Genomic DNA, 19,772 nt, shown 5'->3' on the forward strand with positions numbered 1-19,772 from the left:
GATCGCTGAATGGTCAACTACCCCACTATGGAAGATAAACAGCTTTTATCTATTGTTTTCTGAGAAGAAAGTAATGTACATTGCTTCCTCGTTCGAATGATTGAATTCGATCACTTCATTCGACCATCCCTTGAATTGATAAATATCATTCTTCTCCTGCTATCTTATAAACTGCATCCTTGTCAGTCTAAGAATAAGAGTATCAACCCTTTTCTGTAGAGACATCCAACAAAGAATTTGGATGTACCCTCTAAGGGAACACAACGATATCATCGCTCTAAACTGATGATTTAGAACAAAATGCATAAGCGGAGAATGTACAAAAATGATATATTTACCATCTATTTCGTGAGAAAGTGTGTTTGAGTTAGTAATAGTCGAAGAGAAGTCTCAGAGTGCAAAGGGTTAACAATATCATCGGTACGTTTTAAATTTGAGCTATAATTTGATTATTCCAAGAATTCTGATTGGAAGCAACTTTGTATAAAACTGTGGAGGACCCCACTGTTCGCCAGTGTCTTCCAAGGACTCTATCGTGACTCGAAATTCAACGGCCGTGGGCTGCGTTAAATAGAGCTTTTAAGATCGAAGAACGGCTCGATTAGGTGCGGCGGTCGAAGAAATTAATTATGGTAGCGGCTGGAGTAATTAATACGGGTCCCAATACGTGGTACACAACTCCGTTTCTAATCTCTAACAGAAATATAATCGATCCCGCGGCCGCCGCGGGGAGGATAATGGAAAGAAAGGGAGCCCGGCGAAAAAATAAAGGGAAACAAAAGGGGAAAAAGGAAGCTGCCGAGTCACCGGGCAAACGAGCCGACATTTTCGCACCTTGCTTGCCCGACTGATTCAGGTAGGTGTCTGCAACGAATTTCGTGCTACCTGACGACTCGTTGGCCCGCGAAGCTTCGGGGAACCGTTTCGCTCCAGTAAACGCGAACAGCTCGAAGCAAAAAGCATGATGACAACAATTATACAAAATCAGAGGAACGAGAAAAAAATACGATTGAGAATGGCGAAAATTAAAGGCACGAGTTTGAAGGGCCTGTACACGATATATATATATTTCAATGAAATTTTGTTCATTTGGATATAAGTAACTGTGATAATATTGATAATGTTCGAAAACAAAAAAGATATCTGATTTGAAATTTTGATTTGAAGCTCCGATGGAAACATTAACATAACATGGACCACGCACGGTGGAAGCGATTTTAAATTAATACAGATTTGTTTTGAAGAGTGATCGAGCCATCTATGTCACGAAATGAGTCCATTTCTAAAAGAAAAGAAACGTACGAAGTCATAGAGTTATAGGTTTAAATTAGGTTATTTAGGTCAATTTTCCTGCATTACAACTCACAAGTCCGAAACATTAAAGAAATTGGGTGGTGCTATAGGTTATGCACTGCACTGTACATCAAATAAAGTGTAATTTTATGGTCTCAATTGACCTAATTCAAGTTAAATGCATCTCTTCTTAACGCCTATGTTAAAGCTAAGGGCGAACAATTATGAAAATTACAAAATAAGAGGAGGAATTATACAAAATCACGAAAACCATTATCCCAGAAGAGGAACGTGGCAACTTCTGTTACACGGAAGCCAGAAACCGATAAAAATATGTAATGAGCACGTGAGAGTGAAAACAAATCCTCGATCGCGGTACTCCAGATACGGGTCGCGAAGAATCGCGAAAAAGTATCGAGCAAAGTGCAACGACACGGGACTCGAAGAAACCAGCTGGGAGAAAGACGTTGAAGCACAAACGCGCGGAGGAAGGAGAGGAAGGAGCTCTCCGTGGAGAGAAGCAGCCGATTTATTGGCGAGTTTAAAAGAGCTCGGACCCTCGACATAACTCAGCATTCGTCTGATGTTGACTGAGTGGCCGACTCGCGGGCTGCCAGATAGACGCGGATGGCTCCGCGTACCTGAGGTTCGGTCGTCGTCGGCTACCTCGTCTGCCAATCAAGAAGCATTCAACGGTACTAAGTGGCTCGGCTTAATTAAGCGCGCACCGACCAGACACGCCGGGGACAGAGGGAGGCGAGGAAATTGCAGGATATTCCCGGCGACGGACGGCTCGTTGCTTCCTGAAAAATATGTTTTCCTCGGGAAGAGAAGCCGCCGCGGTGCGATCTCGCGGAAAATTGACCAGACAGCGGGGCCCGGCTTTTCTTTGAAATTTCCGTTGTCCCTAATTTCCTGCGTCCCTTTCTTCTTCTTTTTTCTCAACCTCGTTTCTCTCTTTAACAAGAAACCCGTGTCGAGGGAAATCACTCGTCGCTTCGTTTCCCTTTGTCCTCGCGGCCCCGGAGTCCGTCAACCATTTGCTTTTGGATAATTTTGTTTTAGAGCTCGATAGAGTGAATCGAACAAGGATGACCTAAATTTAGTGGTACGAATAGGACCAGGGAGATTCTGTGGCTCGAAATAAGACGAAAATCATAAATTACGAATGTCCGTCAGAGGCTTCGTTTCGGAGAAAATGCTAGTAACAACATATAATCTTGGAACTTTCAAACTGTTGAAAATTGCAAAGGTCCACAATGAACGTAATTAACGATACTAATGAATTAAACGTTTTAATATTTACCAAGTTTAGTTTACTGCTTGTTCAGTTTATTTTAAGCGAGATATTATTTAAAACGTCGTTGAACTTCTTGCATCGCATTTTGCATTTTAATTTGTTTAAATCCTGGGATAATTCTCGTCTTTAATTGGTCACGGCTTGTTATGTTTTTGGAATAAACTACACCTTTTTCGTGCTCCACCAGAGATACAAATCTAGGGGCGTAAAATCCGATAATTTGTGGTGGTCAAGCTACTGGTTCCACCGCGATGGTTTCAACGTTCGAAGTACTAATTTAAAAATTGGCGTGCATTTCCAGTGTAGTGTGAGATCAAGTTTAATCTAACGAATATCTTCTAGGAATGGAGGCAGTTCGTTGCATGAAAGATTCATGTATGATACACCATTCAGAGTGATAAAAAGTAAGATCTCACAGGTTCATTCACTGTCCATCTTTATTGGAAATGCCTTTTTAATATCATAAATGGATTTTCAGCTACCCAATAATGCGAGTTAAAAATTGTCGAATGCATGTTTCTTTAAAACGAAGACCCCAATGAAATCATTCTTATTTCGAATCATAGAATCTCCCTAAATCTATTTAACATTTTTCAGATCACCATTGACGCCTCAATGATCTTTAAAAGCTTCGTTAAAAAGTTATTAACAAAATTATTAATAAAATTTGTCCACCTACACGAATTTTTATCTCGAAAATGGTTAGGATTTCGAGGGTGTGTCTATTGACCAAAAATGATTGCAATTGACCCCTGCAGCCGAATATAATTTTTTCAGAACGACTTAGAATTTTTTTTTCGCCGAAAAATTTAGGCACCTATGTATCTAGTCGATTTTTCTTAAAACTTTGTTTTTGATTTTTAGTAAATTTGTTTGTCGCCCTATAGAAAAGTTGTCTAATACTTTGTTGTAGGTGCCCACGAGCTCTACTTCCAGAAAAAGTTTCATTGAAATATATTCAGTATTGTAGGAGTTATGGCTGTTTGAAAATTGGATCATTTTTATGGGGGTTTTCTCAGTTTACGGGGTCAAGGATCAACTTTTCGACTATTTTTGGAATTTCTACATATTCTTCACTAAAATACGCGTTGTTTGCTTTTTGAAATATTAAAATCGTCCAATCCGTTCAGAAGTTATGATGTTTTAAACATATGCATGAAATTTCGGGGCAAAATTTCTCACCACAAACTATATTTTCGGTAAAGAATTTTTTTCTCGAAAGTGCGTAGGATTTCGAGAGTGTGTGTATTGATAAAAAATCATTGTAATTGGCCCCTGCAACTAAAAAAAATTTTTTTAGAACGATTTGAAATTTTTTAATTTCGCCGAAAAATTCAGCATCTACTCGAATTTTTTTCTCGAAAGTGCATACGATTTCGGGGGTATGACTATTCACCAAAAATGATTGTAATTGACCCCCGCAACCAAAAATAATTTTTCCGTGAATGATTTAAAATTTTTTAATTTAATTTTATAAAAGGAATCAACAAATTGATATTCTTGATTTTCGTCTTATTTTGGCCACTAGAATCTCCCATTAAAATTTTCCCTAGGGTTGGCCGAATACCTTGTATACGGAGAAGACCAAGTACAGAGTTACAAACAAACCACTGCAATAAAACAGTGAAATATTCAGGTAAAATTTTGTGTTTATTAATGGCATACTCGATAAATATAAATATATGAGCGTTCTAAAAAATAATCTCAAAAATTTTCTGTTTTTACTAACACAATCCGGAAACCTTCTCCCTGCTACAGATACCATATTCTATTAAACACTTTAGTCTAACATATATGTTCGATGTGCTAAAATTTCTAGGTCTAAGCGTTCGAATACCTTCGTTAGCCACTGTATGTCATATTATCGAAAGAGATACGAGTTCAGTTTAGAAGTTGGTGTTCCACTGCTGTGTTTACGACAGATAAAACTGTAACCGCAAGTATTTTGGCGCTAGAATTGTCAAGGAGTCAGCGTGCAACGATCACTCACTCTTTTTACAAAGAAGAGGAAATATCTGCGACATAATACGGCGTGTCATTCGATCGTCGCAATAAAATCGAATGACGAGCCAATAAAATATTTATGGAATCGTATGCAAGAGCCACGCGGGGTCGCACAATCGCCCTCAAACCCATTCCTGTTCCCCCGATGGTTACACGATGTTTACCCCTGGGCAACCCCCCGGAGGGGCTGGTTTTCGCGTCCTCGCATATGTGTACACGTGGCATTATACCGCGGCAGCAGGAACTCCGAGAATGCTCCACGATCGAGCTCCCCTCTCAGCCTCTTGCCGTGCGTTTTTCTTTCCTTCTTCAACGTCACCTCTTCTCACGATGATTTTGATCCTTTCGGTTACGGACGATTTCTTTTTTCCACCCGTCGTCCGCGGTGTCAAAGCACACCGGGCGCGTGCTCGTCGAGACGCCAAGGGCGAATTAATAATCCCGGTCGTTGAAGAATATCCTATTCAACGGGTCGCGATTAGGACACGGGCCCTCTCGCTGACAGACCGAGTCGCGTAATTGCGTCGGCCGTGAAACGAAGGTGTTGGATTACCTCTTGCGTGCTGCTGCAGCTCCGCGGAGAACTCCTCACCGTGAAACGCGAACTAGACAGCGTGGTATCTTCGTTCATCGCGTTATCGTCAGATCGGAAAATACGTAAGCTTTTCCTTCGATGCGGATTTTTTTTTAAGTCTGACGCGAAACAATTAATAATAACTAGACTGCGGATGTTTATGCATTTATGGGGAATTTTGATTCTCAAGAAACTACAGAATGCACTTAATATGCAAAAATATAAGAAATACTTAAAGTAAGATACGAATTATTATATTTAAGGGTTGAGACAATCATCTATAAAGCTCCCATTTTATTAATTCTATTAATAAAAATATGAATTTGCATAAATATCCGCAGTCTAATAATAACACTTGTCTTGCTCTCGCGAGTGTGTGAGATAATGTCGAAGGAGGTTTAGTAATTTTCGTTGTAATTATAAAATAAAACAAAATAGGTATACTTGTACTGGAAAACGAACTGATATATTTGACATTTGATTGAAAAAATACAGGAAAGCTTCCCGAGAGTTATTGTTATAATTAAAAAATATTATTTTGGTTTATGTAACTACTATGTTTAAACTTATCTTTAATGTATAGATGAAAGAAACATAATATTCGTAGTTAAAAAATGTAGCTTCTTAGAAAAATATAGTAGATTATTTTTTGCTGATTTTTTTACGAATTCGTCGTTTACACAACCGATGTAATTTCCATAATCACTGTTGTATAGGTCACTTGTTTTATATGTAATTAGAACGTGATATTGTTTTATAATATAACTGTATTCAGACACTCGATTAACGCGTGCGATCGGTACGACTGCCGGCACAGAAATGAACGAGGACCCAAACAAAACAAACCTTAATATAAACTAAGGTGTCACAAGGACAATACGTATCAACACACGAACGTGATCGATATCGCGACTACTTAACACTAGATCTATCGAAGTGGTCAAAATGATCCATTCGTGATTTCTAATAAAAATTGTAAAAAATTACCTCGACTGAATTTTCGCAAAATCGCAGTTTTCTGTAAAGAGAACAAATGAACGCTTAATAAATACACCACAATTAAATTTCCGTGTTCCAACGATCGTGCTCGTTGCCATTTGCCAGTTGCGGAATTAATTTATTCGTTTTCTTGGACGAATTGAAATCGATCCAGTTTCGTAGAGCATCGATTTCTCCATTTCCCTTTCACCTGTCCAACCAATCGTTGCACGTCCCGATCGACGATTCGCTCCGCGGACCAGGCTCGCCGAAGGTCGACTCCGAGTCGAATCGAAGGCCCGATCGACGGTTCGCTCGACACGTGCGCGATCGTTTTCTAGATCCCCAATGACACCGATGACCCTGTTTCGCAGCTGGGACCCAACCAGCCCCCCTTTTTCGCGCAGCTGCGTCTCGCGTTCTTTGCGCAACGCCATCCCTTCACCGGAGCTAATCGAGAACCTCGCTGGCTTCTCTCGATTTTTATCGTCTCCGTTCCCCGTAATCCTTTCTCGATCGAATTCGCTCCGCGCTTTGTAGGGGGTGCATTAAAACGTCGTTAGAGCCAAAGGGTGGAGAGTATTTTTTACACTGTAACCGAGATTCGGACCTGTTGAGGGCCCCGTTACTTTGTTGGCTAAACAGAGGTTAAGAGTTTTTCACGTTTCAACGTTCGACCGCGGTTATTTTAATGACTCATATTATTTTTGACACCAAATAATTTTGAATAGATATCAAATAATGGTTAATTGAAAATAACAAAATGCTAGATTATTTACTAGAGAAATAATACATGAGAAGGCAAGTTCCTAAATATTTCGATATTCGACTATTGTATAAATATAAAAATTGAAATAAAGACTAAACAACGATGATTCGAAGAAGGCTCCATATTATTTATTTACTAAAGAACAAATAAATCAAAACGGGATGCCAAGGGGACAACTCATTAGCTCGCAAGGTTGTCAAACTAAACTATTTAATTAGTTTTTATGGAAATACGTAATAAACATCGTTTACCAAGCTGCATTCGCGACTTTATTTACGATAAATAGTCGAAGTCGTCTTTTCCATATTGCCAAAAAGAAAAATACCACTTGAAAAAGACGAAATGGTCTTGATATAACTATCACAAATTGCGAAGAAAAATATCTTTCAGCATTTGGTAATTCAAATGGCTGTTATATAGATGCTTCGTATGGTAAAGTAGACAATGTTAACGTATAAGTGCATCCTAGAAAAGGATTTATCGCAGACATAATTAGTACTATGGGATGGCAAAAGCACAGAAATAAGGATCGCAAGAGGGACATTTTTAGGCTCGTGAAATATTTTTCGGGATTGAAAATAGTCGTTTAGGACAGAGGCTCCTAAATCAGATACCATAATGAAGTTACCACCTGGATTCCATCCGAAATTCGGGACCATTATACGCGGGACTCCCATAAATATGTGCATCTCAAAGACGAACGTTCTCGGAAGGATAAAATCTAATGTATGCAAATCTCCGTGGCGGAGTACGAGAAACCGACTGAAACAGTGGTTTCGCGGAATCGGTCCATAATTCAGAATCCCTCTGCGCGTCATCCACGCGTCGGCCATTTTTCACGTGGAAATTAACACCGCTACGACAAAAATCTAATTACTCAGAGTTCTGGTTGATTCCATAATAATAATATCTAGCCAAATTAATTAGCTCTTCGTGCAACGTAACGCTTCGACATCCTCGATGATCTTCATCGTACAGAAGCTCAAAATACGAGACAACAAACAAAAAACTACGATAAAAAAATGATTCTAAAATTAATTCGCTAGTGGATCATTAGAACGTGTCGCCAATTAAACCCGCCCAGCGGCATTCTCTCGTTCAAAGGATCCCGGGAACGAAGACACGGAAGCGCGGACAAAACAAGAAAATGGACGAAAAGCAGCGACTCGCCCACTCCGTTTGTTTTGCTTATCTCGGAACAAATTTGCTGTCTTGTAAGCGACACCGAAGGGTCGCCCTGACAAACGGGGGTGCTCCCGGCGAGGAGTCGGGCGTGTAACGACACACGAGGACAACTTTTAGTCGCGTTGTCGAAGGATCTCTCGAACGAGGTCCCGAACGACCAAAACGAGCCTCTCCTCTTGTTCCCACTCACGTTTTTTTCCACCGAGCTCTCGTAAAACTTGCCCAAACTTCTTCCCGGGACTTCTCTTACCCCGGAATTTCTTTCCCGCGGAAACTGGGAAAGCCGAGGACCGCAGAAAGCATAGTTATTTATCTCGACGTCGCCGTGGAATTTATTGCCGATGATAGTTTCCTGCGAGAAATCCTTTCGAAATTTCTTCGAGAAACTCGTTCGATCCCATCTAGAACGACAGGGGGAGGTGGTAAACGTTTAAACGAAGGGGCAATAATTTTTCCCCGATGAAACGAAGAATTCAGGGTGATACTTCCGTGTTTTTCCAAGGATTTTTCAATTTCACGTTCAACGGACGCTGTACTCTCTCGGTTATGCTGAAGAGCTCGTAAAAATATAATTTTTATTTTCGAGATGCAACGTAACGTACATCGATCCAGAAAATATACGACAATGTAAAGAATTATCGAGGAAAAGTAATTTAGAATCTTTGCATAAGTGAACACAGATTAACAAATTATATTGTTTCGATAATTCCCAGGCAAGAGTCGAAACGCAAATTAAAACAATTCTGTATTACACACAGTATTATCGTTTATGTATATTAGATTCAATTTATCCGACAGTAATTTATTTAACTATCGATCAATGATGTAATGGCCATCTTGTTCGATGGCATTTCTCCATTATACAATGTTTGCAATGAATCTGCACAAACGTTACGTCAGAATTCGCATCAAAAGAAATTGAATGAACCTCCGGTAAGGAGCTCCTTTTCATCTTTATAAATATACACTTTAAGCTTTTATCTTCAAGGTTGTTTGCTCAGTTTTTTTTCTTTTTTATCAATGGATTATCTCATACATAAATAGTACGCCGGTTAACCCTTCATCACCCAAAACGAATCGGTTCAATTCATAACCGCGTCTGATTAATCGGCAGGAGTTTGTCGTTCATTAATACAAACGCGTTCCCCTTTCAAGTACGTACCGTCGCCATGTTTAATTGCTTTCCATTTGGATCCACCTGAAACGCGAAATCCGCGAATGGAAGAACGAAGTCTTCGACGATAATCGAGCCCTTTATTGGCGCAAGTTTCCGGGGCACAGAGAACAGAATCGTCCCGATAAATCAACCAGCTCCCTTTAACGCAGGAAGAATTCAATCGGCCATTTATTCCCCTACCGTGGTAATTAATTATTAATTAGGATTACAGCCTCGGCCCCGGCGCGGCCTCTCGACGACGTAACGACTTCCTTCTTCCCTCGGTGGCAAGATAAACGAGTAAGCTTGGAAGACTGCTAAGTAACTCCATGAATTTTCCTGCACCCTCGCCCCGGGCTCGTGCCCCGGGGGTGTAGCTTCTAATCACCCCTATCTCCTGTCCACACCCTCGTCTCGCGACCTGACCGCAAGAAACGTTCGCTTCTCTTCGTTTTATTCGGCTCGCTGTCACGTTCCTTTCCAGAACGGACGCCTTTCTTTCCGAGGCCTCTCTTTTCGACGTTTCTCGACCCTTTCTCCGCGTTAATGCGACGTTGAGCCGATGTTACGCAAAGGGTAGCGTGGGTGGGTTCGACGACGACGAGGCTTTACGAATCCCGAAATGCCTCCTGACACGTATGTCCGGCCGCGTGTGGCACGCGAGCTTTTGCAAATCGATTTTTTGCGATCCCGACGACGCTGCTTCTTTACCTGTTTCTCCTTTTTTTCGGACCTACGCCACGCTGCCAGTCGGAAATTACCGAAGGAGTTTCAGAAATAGATAGATCACTTCGCGATCGAATTTCCAAGCATGAAGATCGTTTGAGCGATACCGACCTCTGGTATCCGAATTTCTAAAGAGTTCCAATAGTTAAACACTCGTATTTTACCATGATTATTTATATTTTTCTTTTAGTATCGCATTTGGCATTTTCTAGTTTTTGGTAGAAAAATAGTTTCGATCTTTCCCTTTCACATTACAAATATTTCTAATATAAGTGAGGTTATTTAATAGCACTCTGTATATCATACACGTTGAGTGAATAAAGTTATTAAGTAAAAATAAAAGAATAATATATTTGTGAATTCTTACAAAAAGTAACATTCTTTTTAAACTTTATGATTCAAAACTAAAGATACTTTATCGAATAAGGAAAATTGTATCTCTCAAACTAGAGGTCGTCTTACAATCCAAGAAATGAGCGAATGAAAATTTTTCATGTAAGGAGATGCAGATAATTAAAACATCTATTTCTACCAATGAATCGATCATCGGAATTTATAGATCCGGATTGCTGTCAAGAGCAAGAAGATTACGAAAATGAAGTATCGAGTAATATTGGAAATCCAATGTACTGAAAGATTTGCATGGTTGATATAAATGTAAACTTTTAAAGAATCGTATAAATATATGCAAAACTTGCGTTACACGGTTAACCTCAATTTTAGATATCTCAAATCTTGAGTGTAGAAATAGAGTGGGAAAATATTGCTTGGAAGTTTGGGAATTTGTTCGAAGTCGAAGACAATTTGATCCGAAAGCGTGCATAAAATTGAATCGCGCGAACCGCTGGAAAGAGAACCGCCGACAGGAAACGAAGGGCGTGAAAGGAGGGAGGCGGAAGTAAATCATGCAGACCCCGTGACGACGTCGCGCGATGACAAACGAGCACGTCGACGTCATCGCGCAAGAAACGCCGGCGACATCTGATAACGACCTTAATCGCATTAAGGGCCGACCCCCCCGTGCACCCCGACGCCAACGATCCTTCTCCAACCGGCGATCGTGTCCCTAATGTCCCGGGTAAAGCACCGCCGCGATTGCGGATAAATCGCCCCTGACAAACTCTCCTAATATATTTCTTTGCCTTCTTCTATTCGCTCGCAGTCGCGTTCAAACAAATGAAGACGGGGCCCGTTGCAAAATTACCGCGAATTCCCTTCGCCGCGGGGGATCCATTCGCGCCTCCTATCGGTCGGATAAATTTGCTAATCTTTTAGCAATCTCCCCAACGGATTGACGCATCTCGATTCTTAAAATGATCTTTTTAATTTTGAAATGCACAAACTGTAGATCGTCTTTTTGGTCTTTGACTTTTACAATAATCTACTATTTTTGTAGTAGAGTTTTTGTGATATTAAACTTTTACACAGTCTCACGAGCTATGTTCATGTAAATATCTTGAAAAAATGCTCTATGCAAATTTAAATTCATTTTCAATTAAATAAACAATTTATAATCCAGTTTTATCGCACAGCAGTTGTATAATCAATAGGAATTGCTGAAACTTCTTTGGGTATGTAGCGTCAAAGTAAATGTCAAAATAAACATAGAAGACAGCATAGATTAGAATAGTTGTTAGGTTCATAGGATAGAGGATGAAATGCCCTTTAAAATGAGCGTTTGAACAAGCCTATAGCGTAATTAGTTCCGGAGATATAACGATTTTAGTTTCAAGTCGATGCGGTGGCTAGTTCCGGTGATGTGAGGCTTCGAAGTTTGTTTACGTTTCGCGAGTTCATTGACCTCGCGCTCGCGTAAATAGTAAACAGTGACTGTCTCGACTCACGTGCGAGAAGGAGGTCAGAGGCGACTCGTCAGACGGAGACAGAGATAGTAAAATTAAGAAAAATGCACTTTTATATAAATTACGATATGTCGAAAACGAAAAGTCGAATCGACACAAACCAAAAACCATTTTAAAGGTGAAGCTTTGCTGCTTCTAACAATGCCTCAAACAACTTCTTTTTGAAAGAGTTTTCCCTAATGTTAATAAAAACATTTGGTATTTTATTCTATACAAAGTGTTTATGTAAAATCAAATAAAAAATTCAGGATATAATTTTTCTTCGTACAAGATTCTATTTCTTAAAAACTCAATGTTAACAGTTTATCGTGAAAGTCTACGATTTATTACGTTCTGACGGACGTGTCTGTCCATTACTGGGGATTTCTACTTACATTGGAGTTTGTAAATATTAACAGATTCGAAGTGTTATCTATTTGAATTGTTTCCATATAGTCAGAAAATAGTAAGATCGTCAGAGAAAGGAAGATCTATCATTGTTAACACGTTTCGTTCCATACGAGCCATATTTCATTGAACCTTCAACATAAGCTAAGAAATAATCTGCATACTTTGTCTTTTATTTTTACTGAACTTGGAGAAGAGTAACCGAAAAACCTACATTCTTATTTTCTCTATAACATCATGCACTGATATCCACAAAAAAATCAACTGCAGTGAATGTATTATAATGAGTACAAAAGTATCACCGACGTAAGTAGAAATAACTAGTTATGAACAGACACGTTAGCACAGTTCTACTCAATCGTGCGGCTATCAGACCACAGACGAGGTATACGAGTAGACCTCTCACCTAATGTATTTTTTCGGCCCGTTTCTCTGGGGTCCCGGGACCCATTAGCATTTTGTTATCTTGATAATTTAAAAAATTACAATCTCAACAAAATTATTATTATTTGAAATTTTCGTTTTCTAATTATGAGTTTCAAATAACTATTATCTTGACAAAATAATGTCCTCGATAATATATTTCAAGGCGATTGAAATCAATGAGGTGTCCTCAAACGAACACAATCACCACCGGTGTCTCCTGATTTCGAATCATGTACGTTTCGAATTACTGTGCATAGTTTGGTCAGACGCATCGATGAAACAATTCAAGTGGCTAAACATACAAAATACATTTTCTTGTTCAATACTGTACGTACGATGTCCTATCGTCGGGGTTCCGAATCAGCTTTACGATTTGCTGTTAGTCGAAGAATGCAAGGAACAATGGGTTAAGAAAGAAACGCTTCTACGCGTCGACGCGTCGCAGTGATGGAACCACCCTCGAAAGAGGAAGCAGAGAAGTCGAAAACGGGGTTGAAGGAGAGAGAGCCGGTGCCTGGTGGAACAGAGAATCGCAACCCCTTCGCGGACAATGAGACATTTCATTATTAACCCTCCCGGCAGCGGTGGTTTTCGAGCGGAGGCCGGTCGAGGCGAGCGTGGTTCAAATTAAACGCGCAAATATTTGGGTATTTTATTTCCGGCGGGGGTTCGTTGGCCTGCCGGCCGGACAGAGCGTTTTGTTACCTATTCGCGCGGCGGTGAGTTTAATTCGTTTCGTTATAAATACGTCAGCAGCGGTCGGGGCCGCGCTGGGAAATTACCTTTGCCGGGCATAATGGCAAAAACAACGAAAACCGGCGCGGAAATAAAGGACGGCCGGGCCTGGATTGAATTTTGCGCCCGGCCGCGGGCTGAATTATGAAAAATCGGCTCCCGATATTTCGACTTACTGACCGACCACTGTTCGTTAAAATTCATGCGCGCAATTTGGAACGAATACGCGACCCGTGTTTGTTTCCCTCGACCAGCATATTTACGGCTGATACCCGGGCCCGGTTCCGCCGTTTTCGCCAGAAAGAACGCCTCTCGAAACGCTCTGTGTCCGCAAATTATTGTTCGATTAAGCCGAACCCTATAGGCGACTCGTGTTTGAACGCACCGTGATAATGATTGAATGTAAATAACGTACTCGAAAATGCATTTTCGAGGACCGTTTTTGTTTCGCGCATTTGGCAGCGGGGCGTCGAACCGGGGGCAGAGAGATGAGATTTTCTCTCATTTTTGCCATGATATTCGAATCTAAGGAAACGCTCGTTATATTATTCACTGATAATGTGAAGATTAAAGTAGCTTTGTAACACTTTTGATATTTACATTTGTATTTGCATAATGAAACAGAAGGATAATTTTTAAATAACATGGTACCATCTGATGAACCGGATTATTAAATTGAGATTTAATGGGGAAGTTGTAATAAATATGTAGAATGTTTGATGCATCATCGAGAGTACAAGTAAGTTAAATAATAGATTTTATTCTCGTTTTCTTTGGACGTTATTATTCAGGAATTTACTCAGAATGTCTGTAGGAAGTATAGTACAGCAGAGATACCATGAAACTGTTGCCATAGAGGAGCAACAGATAATACCCCCACACATTGCGTCTGCGCAGAATATTGGAAAATGGCTGCTGTAGAAATTCTTACGAAAAGTTAAATTATCACTTTCCAACATTGCACTTTTCTTTATATATATTAGTTGCATCAACTGTTACATAGATTATTAGCAATGTTTTAGTAGATGCGTCGTATGTGTAACTATAGTATATTTGATAATAGTTTGGTTCCTTTTACAAAAGAAATAATGAAAGAATTTTATAAAAGGAACCAAACTGTTACCAAAAATATTACGAGTTACCAACGTAAATACAAACGTGAATATCGTAGACGTGAATTATTATAAAGCTAAACTAATTCTTGCATTGTGTAATATTCTCAGAATATCTCAGATAAGAATACGCGCGAGAAAGCTTACACGTGCAATGGGGATCACGGTCATGATAAATTTATACGATTATCGTTCATAAAATTGTTTAAACGATAATTGTGAAGTGTGTAGAGATGCCATATGACGCAACCATATTGAATACTAGAGAATTGGCAGGAAATATAAACAAAAATTTCACGTGATCGACGCTGCGGCCGCAGATAAGTGGCTGTTGAACGACGCTGCTCAGGGACGCCTTTTAGCGGTCCCTGAGAAGGGCCCTCGCACGACCCATTAAATCCAATAGAGGTGATTTGGTCGCAAATTAAAAACTATATTTCAGCAAAGAATACAACGTTCAGATTTACAGATGTAAAAAACTTATTCGTTGAACGTGTTGTTCGAGTTATTGAAGAGAAATTTTGGCAATTGGGCAATAATATTGATACATCAACCGAATTATTTATAATTAATTTAAATTCTGACAGTTCACACTAGTAATAAATAGATAAATTAAATATTGAAATATAATTTTCCATACCTTAATTTGTATTTTTATTTGTCTTTTTATTTATATTAGTATTGGGGATGAGTAGTTTTTATTTAGAAAATTAGCCTCTTTCATATTATGCAGGGATCCGGACATTATGTTTCGTCCCTGGTCCGATCACGCATCGCTCGCGTGCAGCTGTTTATATTTCCTGCCAGTATAGTAGAACTCTACGATAAATAAGGCCAAAAATATAGCGTTTCAATATTCTTTAAACCATTCATCCTTTCCCTGCAACGTTTGTTTCTAATTGCAATCGAAAAAGAGATACGACGTGTTCCAGTTTTCTGGGTCGCAATTCCAATAGTGTTACAATTATTATAATGATGCACTCCCTGGGAGTAAAAATGACGGGAGTCGATTTTACTTGATATCGAAAAATGAATTTTTACAGCGGGGCAAGTACATCGAATAATTCACCGACTTTTTATTCGCACTGTTCCCGTTCTTGTTGTGATATTAAAGTAATATTAAAGTCACGGCATAATGGCAGTATCGTAGTAATGCAGCAACGGTAATATCGCGATAATGTAGGATGTGGTTTCAATATTGGAGGATTATTCCAATAAAATTGGAAACGAGAGACAGACGCTGCGAGACGGTTCGGGAAATAAAACGAAGTTAAGCGTCCGATTATCTAAGGGTACGCGCGTACCTATTCGCATAACACGTCGTCGTACACGAAGCGATTTGTACTTAATTAAGATTACGCGTTGATGAGAACACACGGTGGCACGCGAGCCAAGATATTCCAGGGAGATTAGAGCTCGCCGTGGTCGCCGATTGCGAGCCGTAGACGGCGTTACGACGCGGTTATACGTCCCGTAAATTAAACGCTAATGCCGATTCTCGTTTTTATCTGATCGTGCTACTCACCATGCCCGAACGGACTCCGAGTAACAGCCGGTTTCTGGATTCAACATTTTGCGATCACTCTCCGACCTGCAACAGAAAATTCCTCTCCATGTAACGCGTCGATAAAATCGTAACAATTGCGCATAATTACGTATAATACATAAAATGATTTAAGGAATCATACGATCCCTCTACAATTTTTCTCTGCCTTCAGTACGAACAAACCTTATGTATGTACCTACATATGTACACTTTTGCTTCTAATATTGTATATATTAGTGACGATCTTTAATGTATATTAGTGGAAATAAGGGGTTTATAACGCGCACTTTTCTTTCTTCGCGTTCCACAATTTATTTAAGTTACGATCGTTTCGCTGCAGAAGTACACGCGTGACATTCAGCTCGGATCCAGTTCACGAACGTGCACGATTACCACCGATCTCTCCCGATGGTCCTTACCGACTACTGCGCGCAAGATCCTGGCGCGCGATTTAAAATACGAATATAAATATAAAGACATAACATTGGCAACAATTTGTTAACGATTTTTCATAGAGTATTCAATCGTTACGTTCGTGAATAATATATATTAAAACTTTAGAGTAGATTATTCAACTTATTTACTTGCACATTAATTTTACGATCATTTTTAGAACACAAAATGTAATATGAAATTTTAGAGTTTAATCCCATGTTACTAATTTGGAATATTGAAATTTTTGACACTGAAATAAGATCGATATTTTTTTAAGACGACTGTTCCTATAGATTTTTGTGCAGGAGTAGATCATAAGAGAAAAGAATTTTATACGACGAAAGTTATTTGGAATACCGTTATTTAAAATTACCAGGACCCTAACAATATCATTTTTCGAGTGAATCAAAGTTTTTTGTTTCTCATTATTTCTGAGAGTTTCGAATGTAGAAGTTTTCCTTTAATATTTCTAACAAATGCAAAATTCTGTAAACATAACGATAACGTGACGTTTCTCAAACTAACTTGTACCCATTCCCGCGTTAAAAAAAAAAGCGTGAAACATAAATTCGTAGTCGTCAACGTCCCTTCCCCGATTATCTAACACCCGCCCGTAAATCCAACAACTGTTCCAGCAAGTAGGTCGAAATCCCCTATTCCCGGAGCACCGTGAGCGCTTACGAGTCCCAGGGGATCCCATAAAAAATACATTCGCGATGGTAACCAGTGCGACAACCGGTCATTATCGTGCCGACAAAGTCGAGTGGACGTTGAACGAGAGACAAAGACGATGACAAGGTGTAACATGCGCGCGGCGAGCTCGTCGTCGCGTGGGACGTGTGTCGATAAATTTATTTGCAATCGTGGTCGTTTTATAATAAAACGTGTCGCGTGCTTTCGTCGGCTATTCACGCCGGACGATACATTATCTGTTGGGAGGCGTTACGGGGACGCGGGAAATTTATTCGACGCGCGCTCTTTCCCGTCCACCCGCGGTTTTTCTCCGCCTTCCTTCTCTCCGCTCCTTCCGCGGGATCCCGCGGCTTTCATTATTATTTTTCTTCCTTTTTTTTTTTTTTTTTTTTCGCTCGTTGTTTCAGCTGAACGTTGCACGCCCGTTTCGTGTTATTGTCATCTGTGTATCGTCGATTAAACGCGTGTCAGCCGACACTCTCTTTCACCGGGGCAGAACACGTTTCCGTGTTGCGTACCGGGGAGAGATAAAAATGTGACGGCCGTCCTTGCCTCGAGTCGGTCCGCGATTTGAAAGACACGTCGCCGGAATTTCAGGGGCAATATTTCGACGCGACTGTGCCCGTCTGTCTGCCGGCGTGTCAATTTTCGCGATCGGTCTTCGACGGAAGATTCCCCGCGGAGCGAACGAGCCAATCGTCAAAAGCGAATTCGTACGGTGACGTTCTTTCCTTTTGGGGCGCAACGGACGTTATCGGGCCATTTTTTCATGGCTCGTTTTCGCTGCAAAACTGATCTCGATGAACGTAATTGCTCGCGTTTCGACGATCGCGCGCTTTTAATTAACGAACCTTTTCATTCCGAATTTAATTTGTCGCGTTTGTTCGTACGCAATTCTTTCGATGAGTCAGTTGTCCTAATATGGAATACACGTGTTTCAGTTGCTTGTAGAACTTTTATAAAAACATAAATAGCATGAATTTATAGGCAATTTTATGCTCTTTCGACTGGTAACAGTCAAATGTAAAATATAATAACGGTTTAGGAAATGTTTACTTTTTTTATTGAGGTCCCCATTTTCCATATTAGGCTCATAGCTTGATATATCGAATTTACAATTTTAGAGAGAGAAAGTATGATATAACTATCTGAATCCTCTAATTCGAGCAAATGAGGTTCCTTGTGCAGTTCTCAACGATAATTGGTAAACCATTTCTAACCAATTTCAAACCAATGCTATTATCTCGTTATACAATCACAGAAGTACCATATTTAATAAAAAAAATTGTTCCAAAGTGTACACATTAAAGGCAGACTCAATAAATTCTCATTACCTCTCAAATCATTTGAATCAATTTTTATAATTCTATGTACCCTGAACTATGAACTAATTATACAGTAACTCGTATAAACAATATTCGTTACTTTGGAAAATGCCATTTTGCTTCATCTTTGCACCGAAAACAAGTTAATTGACATCTGACTTGCCAACACGGTTCTCTAAACACCCACGAGAAACTGTTTGATAATCCTCTGGCTCTAAACGCGTTCAATTATGGGCCTAACAAGCCCCCCCCCCTCCCCCCCGCTCTTATTTTCAGACAACTGACTCGTCGGATCGGTATAAATATTTTATTAAATGAAATTAAACGTCCGGGGAGGATTGTTTGCCCGGCATTCCCTGGGTCCCTTCGCTCCGTTACATCTCTTTCTGTTCGGCGCGAAACCACCCCCTCCGGGCCGAGAAGAACACGAGTAATCCTTTGATTTTTCAATCGGCCGCGGGCCATTGTTTGCCTGTTGTGACAGCGAGCATTATCGGGCCCGATTATGAGCGGTATTAAGGGCGAGTCGTGAGAACCCCATCTGGCCGTGGAAAGGGGCGGCGGTGGCTGTCGTCGAGGGTGGAAATCACTGTCCGCAGGCATTACGCATTCATGCGCGCAGGTTGCGTGACTCCTCCTCGTGTGCTTTGCGTAACTCGTGTCTTCGCGTACAGTCCACTGCAACAACACACCGTCCCTTCTTCCTTTCGACAAGCTCCTTCAATGTTCAATTAGACTACGTTCCCGTTTACGATTTTTAAAATTATCATTGTGGATGATTCTTCGAATTATAATTGACCGCCATGCATTATGTTGGGGCCACTCAGCTTCGATTGTGATTTTCGTACGCGTTGAATATGTAACAAATCCTAAAAAAGTACTCTAAAATGTTTTCAAGTAGTTCGAGACTACAAAATTGGAATGGTTGAGGAAAGTTCAAGAACTTTTTATTCGCAAAACCAAACCTCAATCTTTCAATTATCATTGCAAAAGATTCTTCGAATTATACTGTGTATGATTGACCACCATGCGTTATATTGAGGTCTTTCAACTTCGATGTGATTTTCGTAGACGTTGAATGTATAACAAATCCTAAAAAGGACACTAAAATATTTACAAGTAGTTCGAGACTACAAAATTGGAATGGTTGAGGAAAGTTCAAGAACTTTTTATTCGCAAAACCAAACCTCAATCTTTCAATTATCATTGCAAAAGATTCTTCGAATTATACTGTGTATGATTGACCACCATGCGTTATATTGAGGT

The 19,772-nt window shown here is 40.0% G+C and overlaps 1 protein-coding gene across 1 annotated transcript in view; it reads right to left on the reverse strand.

Moving 5' to 3' along the window:
- LOC122400119 (transcription factor SOX-2) overlaps positions 1 to 19,772 on the reverse strand; it is a 172,213-nt gene that overhangs the window by 55,128 nt on the left and 97,313 nt on the right. The window contains exon 2 of the mRNA XM_043401375.1: positions 16,033 to 16,098. Coding sequence (XP_043257310.1) covers positions 16,033 to 16,098 — 66 coding nt within the window. The remainder of the gene's footprint in view (positions 1 to 16,032; positions 16,099 to 19,772) is intronic.

Source organism: Colletes gigas, unplaced genomic scaffold, assembly GCF_013123115.1.
Source record: "Colletes gigas isolate AHSC1104 unplaced genomic scaffold, ASM1312311v1 Colletes_gigas_Sc00016, whole genome shotgun sequence".
NCBI classification, from domain to species: Eukaryota; Metazoa; Arthropoda; class Insecta; order Hymenoptera; family Colletidae; genus Colletes; species Colletes gigas.